Raw genomic sequence first — 6,132 nt, forward strand, 5'->3', positions numbered from 1 at the left:
GTATTCATAAAGTCATGAAAAAAGCTATTAATCTGTGAAAAAAAGTTTGTTTTCAGACTTTGTGGACACCCTGTGCAAAGGTGGCTACCTTAAAAATTAATTTTAATATCAAAAATAAATTGGAGAAGACTTAAATATCCATCAGTGGTAGACTGTTAAGAAAATCAAAATATTTCTAAAGAATTTTTAAAGGATATGAGAAAATTACTGTTGTAATGAAAGTGAAAAAGGGTGATCTAAGATTGTATATAAGTTTGATCTCAGCTATATACTTTTTAAAAGTATATGTAGATAAAAGACTGGAAGGAAAATATCAAAAGATTAACAATGATTGCTTCTGGATGATGGGGTAATGGATTTTTTCTCTTTGTATATTTATTTCCAAAATGTTCAACAATGAGCATGAATTATCTTTATAATATAAAAACCAAATCAACACAATACACCACAAAACAAAGAGCAAGAATCAGGCGGCCAACACCACCAATTTCAGCAGAGGGGAAGACTGAGAATGAAGGCTGATTAGATTTGATCATTAGAAGACTAAGAAAAGAAACAAATACAGAGTATCTTCATGAATGTTAACTAGATTTAGGAGAGTGAGAAAGTCTTGTTGGGGAGTAGGGGTTTCTGATACATGTAATACGTGTAATGCAGCTTCCTGAATGACCTTGTTTAAGTGAACTTGTTTTTTTCCCTCTCCCAATATAAAGGAGGCATCTGTTTCAAGCTTAGAGAGGAGAGGGTTTGAGTGGGCATGTAGAGCGTCAGGGTAGCGCAAGAATAATGAACAATATAGAAATGGAAGACTTCTTTCTGACCTTGTACTTTCACAATGAACTTGCAGCTGGCCCGGTTATAGGCTTGATCATAAGCGGTGTAACGAATCACATGCTCTCCTTCAGGAAAGTGAGAGCCAGGCTCAGGGCCTCGAAGTGTCACCCTGCATGGGACAGAGTAAGAGCCACTGAGGAAAGAGACTCTTAGAATTGGGTTCTGGGGTGCATCACCACTGCGGTATCAGCCTGTGCACTTCAGTGTGAGCATCCTGAGAAACTGCTGGGAGGGATAAGGGGAATCCATTACTCACCTGGTGATAGTACCATCAGCAGAATCCTTCACCAAGGGTGGGTCCCAATATACTCGGGCAGTCAGTTTCTCCGGCTCTGCCATTTTCTCACGTGAGTGGGGACAACGAATCTTGGGGGGATCTATGTCTGTCAACGTCAGAAATCAAGTGCTGACTCATGGTCCCCATATCTTCCCTGGAGGGAACCCATAGAAGCAGCACTACACTACTGGGTAGGAAAAAGATGCACACTCAGTTCAAAATGTTCAATGAAACTGGGGAAGGAAGCCCAGCTCCGGGGGAAGTGACCACTTTGTTAAGACTGTGCCCAGGGTGCCAACCTCGTAGCGAGCAGGAATACCTTCTGTGGTGAGAATTATACATCCTTTGTGGATACAATGCCAGGGTGGCTCTTTGCAACAGGACAACTGGGAGTGACCACCATTTACCTACACATACAGGCTCTCCTCCACTCCATCGCCCATCTTCCATGCAGATTCGGCTGCGGTCACCTTCAAGGTGGTAGCCATTGGAACAGCTGTAGTCACAGCAGGAGTCAAGAAGCACGCCATTTGTGCAGGTGTAAGTGCCACTAGTGATGAGTGGCAGTGCGTGGCATCTCATCTCTAAGAGAGAACCAAGTGGCAAGGTCAATGGCCTGTAGGACTATCTGGAGGTGACGCCTGGGCATCTACCACAGGAAGAACCATATCAGAGACAGCAGAACAAAACAGAAAACCCTACCCTAAACTGTCCTTGCCTTTTTATTTTCATATTATGAAGCATAGGGGGAGTGGTTCTAAAAGAACTAAATTACTTATCCAAGTGCATGGACTTCAGAATCACACTCAAGTTTGGATCCCAGCTTCACTTCTTACCTAGCTCTGTGACCTGAGCAAATTACCTCATCTCTCTCTGAGTCTCACTTTTTTTATCAGTAAAATGTAGATATTTCATAGGATTGTTGTGCAGGTTAATAGAGACAATGCATATAAACCTCAGAACTCATTTAGGACCTCAGCAGCTCCTTTCAGATCTTGTTCCTCAAATCCTATTTGCCCTTTAGCAAATTCAAAACTCCCTTTTGAGTATAGTTTTGGCATTAACTACCACAGCCCTCAGCTGAGGCTTTATTGTGGAAGCAGTCTCATCTTATACTTGGGTGAGAACACAAGTCAGACCAGTGCCTGGACATCCAGACTCGGTGGTATTTGATTAAAGAGGAATCCATGGGCTTTAGACACGTGTTAGAAGTGGCAGCTGCTTCCATGAATTGATTGTGAGCCTGATTGTGAGCTTGCCAAAGTCTGGTTTGAGATGCCTGATACTCGAGAGAAGTAGGCAAGTTATACTTCGGGCTATCTAAGTTCTAGCCGTGTGTATGTTCAATTATTGGAGCTTTGCATATATAAGCTATGTTCATTTGGCTTCTTGGCCAAATCAGACTTGAAGATGATTGCCTTTTATGTTTTCTAATATCCTTTATTTAAAGACCTATAGAAAAATTACTTCCTTGACATCAGGGCCAAGAAAAAAAGGTTGTCTTTTCAGATGAATTTGTTTTCTTAGTATTATATGACATTGAAAATGATCCAAGATGTTTGCCCTTTTATCTCTTACAAGGAAGGACAAAACCAGATTCAGTGTTCAAACATTGTTATTAGCCCATCCTAAACACCTGAAAATATGTATCTCTCCATTCTTTTAACTGATTTTATGTTCATTTATAGGTATATTATTTTATTTTTATTTTTTATTTTTCTTAATTTTTTAATGTTTATTTTTGAGAGAGAGAGAGCAAGTGGGGAGGTGCAGAGAGAGAGGAGGAAGACACAGAATCTGAAGCAGGCTCCAGGCTCCAAGCTGTCAGCACAGAGCCCGACATGGGACTCAAACTCACAGATCATGAGATCATGACCTGAGCTGAAGCTGGATGCTTAACCAACTGAGCCACCTAGGCACCCCTAGACATATTATTTTAATTTTGTAAGCCCAATTCAAATTCATTTTGGAAATGATGGCATCCAAGTCTTAAAACAAATTACTTACAGTCACCTAGAGGGTGGTGGTGGTTTCCTTCTTNAGCTGTAGAGCTTGAATAAGAGGTAGGGATTTGGGAGCTGCAGGGGACATGATTTACAATGTGTGTATTAGTATTCCCACATTCTAGCTTTAGGGATTTTTCCTGATGTTCAGAAGAAAATGAAGTACAGCAGATGTCTTGTGCCTTCACTGCTAAGGCCCTCTAAGGCCTTTAGGCCAGGAAATACAGCAGCTGACCATGACTGGGAAAAAGTATGAGACCGCACACATCCTTGAGAGCTCCAGAGAAAGGCCCAGGTTTGCATTAGGCCCCCAGCCCAAACTTTATATGTATTCCTGGGCTCTCTGAGCCAGGACTGGTTGTTACATAAATGCCCATATTGCTTGGGCAAAAACCACAGAAAGAGAAAATGATTAGAATGTTAGGATGTGGATACGTCCTGCAGGACACCTGTGGAAAATTCTCAATTTGCACTTGACAGAGGGCATAGTAACACCTCCGGGCATATACCCTCAAGTGGCTGACTGGCTGGCTGGCCTCTCTCACATACACATGTCAGTATATGCACACACACCACTTACGCCTGCAGTAGGCAATTCCAGACCAACGGCGGCTTGGCAGACATTGCACCGACCTTCGTCCAATCAGTCGAAATCCCCGGTCACAGGAGAGCTCACAACGAGTACCTAGACTGCTGTGATAATTTCCTCCCCTTGGTGAGTAGCATGTGGCTTCTCCATCCTGGATATTTAATGTATAACACCATCGGGGAACTGTAGCAATAGAAGAAAAGTAAGCTAGAAGTGTAAGAATCAAAACAATGTGGTATTGGTGAAAGGACAGACACATAGATCAGTGGATCAGAATTGAGAGCCCAGAAATCGACCTATACAAGTAAGTCTGTCAAAATGATTTTTGACAAAGGCACCAAAGCAATTCAATGAGGAAAAGCTATTGAACTAAAAGTTCAAAACTTTAGAACAAATGGTGCTGGAGCAATCAAACTTCCATAGGCCAATGAAACAAAACAAAATAAAACAAAACTTCTGCCTAAGTCTCATTACTTATACAAAAGTTAACTCAAAATGGATCATGGACTTAAATGTAAAAAATCAAATTATAGGGGCACCTGGGTGGCTCAGTCGGTTAAGCATCTGACTTCAGCTCAGGTCATGATCTCATGGTTTGCGGGTTCAAGCCCCATGTCAGGCTCTGTACTGACAGCTCAGAGCCTGGAGCCTGTTTCAGATTCTGTATCTCCCTCTTTCTCTGACCCTCCCCTGCTCATGCTGTCTGTCTTTCTCTCTCTCTCNATGAGAAACTGGGAGAAAATATTTGCAAACCACATATCTGCCAAAGGACTAGTATCTAGAATATATAAAGAGCTCTCAAAACTCAACAGTAAAAAAGGAAACAATCCAATTAGAACATGGGCAAAAGACACGAACAGACATGTCACTGAAAAGGATATATGGATAGCAAACTAAGTACATGAAAAGATGTTCAGCATCATTAGTCATTAGAGAAATGCAAATTAAAACCACAAGATACCATTATACACCCATTAGAATGTCTAAACTTAAAAAAAAAGAAACCTGGTAATATCAGGTGTTGGTGAGGATGGAGAGAAATTGGGACTCTCACACATTGCAGGGTGAAATACAAAATGATACTTCCACTTTGGAAAATATTTTGGTGGTTTCTTATAAAGGTAAATATACACTTGCTGTGTGACTCTGCAGTTCCACTTTAAGTATTTACTCAAGCGAAAGAAAAACCTGTGTTCATACAAAACGCTGTACGCAAATGTTTACAGTATCTCAATTCACAATTACCAAAAGCTGGAAATAGTTCAAACATCCTATGGGTGAATTGTTAAACTAACTGTGGTTTATCCATACAAAAGAAGGAAATGCTGACAACATGCAACAACATAGATGGATTTTCAATGCAGTTTGTGACGTGAAAGAAGGCAGACTCACAAGTCTGCATACTGTAGGAGTCCATTAATATGATATTCTGAATTAGGCAAAAATATAGGGACAGATCAATGATTGCCAGAGATCAGGAGTAAAGGTTGGGGATAACTTGAAAGGGGCAGCCCTGGGCAAAATTTTGAGGTGATGGTACTGTGGTGGTGGTTACCTGACTATATTCATTTGTCAAAACTCATAGAACTGTACACCAAAAGAGTGAATTTTAGTATATAAATTTATTTTTTAAGGTTTTTAATTTTATTTTTTGAGAGAGAGAAAGAAAATAGGCAGGGAGAAGAGAGAAGGAGAGAGAAAATCCCAAGCAGGCCCCACACTGCCAGTGCAGAACCCGATTTGGGGCTTGAACTCACCAACTGTGAGATCATGACCTGAATTGAAGTCAGAAGCTTAACTGATGGAGCCACCCAGGAGCCCCTACAGTATGTAAATTTAAAATGACTTAAAAAAAATAACACAAACTAGAGAGAGGAAGGGAGTGCGATAACCAAAGAAGGCTGCTTAGGAATAAAAGTCAATCCTTCTCTATCTGACTTATTTGGCTCAGCATAACACCCTCAACTTCCATCCATGTTGCTACAAATGGCCAGATTTCATTCTTTCTCATTGCCATGTAGTATTCCATCATATAAACGAACCACATCTTCTTGATCCATTCATCAGTTGATGGACACTTAGGCTCTTTCCATGTTTTGGTTATTGTTGAGAGTGCTGCTATGAACAATGGGGTACATGTGCTCCTATGCATCAGCACTCCTGTATCCCTTGGGTAAATTCCTAGCAGTGCTATTGCTGGGTCATAGGGGAGTTCTACTGTTAATTTTTTGAGAAACCTCCACACTGTTACCATATGTTTGCACATATAGGTGGGTTAGAGGGAACTTATCGGAGGACCATGGGGGAGAAGAAGGGGAAAAATAGTTGCGGAGAGGGAGGGAGGAAAACCATGAGAGGCTCTTGAATGCTGAGAACAAACTGAGGGCTGATGGGGGTGGGAGAGAGGGGAAGGAGGGTGATGGGCATGG

The 6,132-nt window shown here is 41.3% G+C and overlaps 1 protein-coding gene across 2 annotated transcripts in view; it reads right to left on the reverse strand.

Moving 5' to 3' along the window:
- SRPX2 (sushi repeat containing protein X-linked 2) overlaps positions 1-6,132 on the reverse strand; it is a 33,092-nt gene that overhangs the window by 4,768 nt on the left and 22,192 nt on the right. For both annotated transcript variants that reach the window (XM_077747813.1, XM_077747812.1), the window contains 4 exons: positions 3,695-3,886; positions 1,519-1,695; positions 1,091-1,217; positions 822-943 (listed from right to left, as the gene is read on the reverse strand). In XM_077747813.1, the coding sequence (XP_077603939.1) occupies positions 822-943; positions 1,091-1,217; positions 1,519-1,695; positions 3,695-3,886 (618 nt within the window). The remainder of the gene's footprint in view (positions 1-821; positions 944-1,090; positions 1,218-1,518; positions 1,696-3,694; positions 3,887-6,132) is intronic.

Source organism: Crocuta crocuta, unplaced genomic scaffold, assembly GCF_008692635.1.
Source record: "Crocuta crocuta isolate KB4526 unplaced genomic scaffold, BGI_CrCroc_1.0 scaffold365, whole genome shotgun sequence".
Taxonomy (NCBI): Eukaryota; Metazoa; Chordata; class Mammalia; order Carnivora; family Hyaenidae; genus Crocuta; species Crocuta crocuta.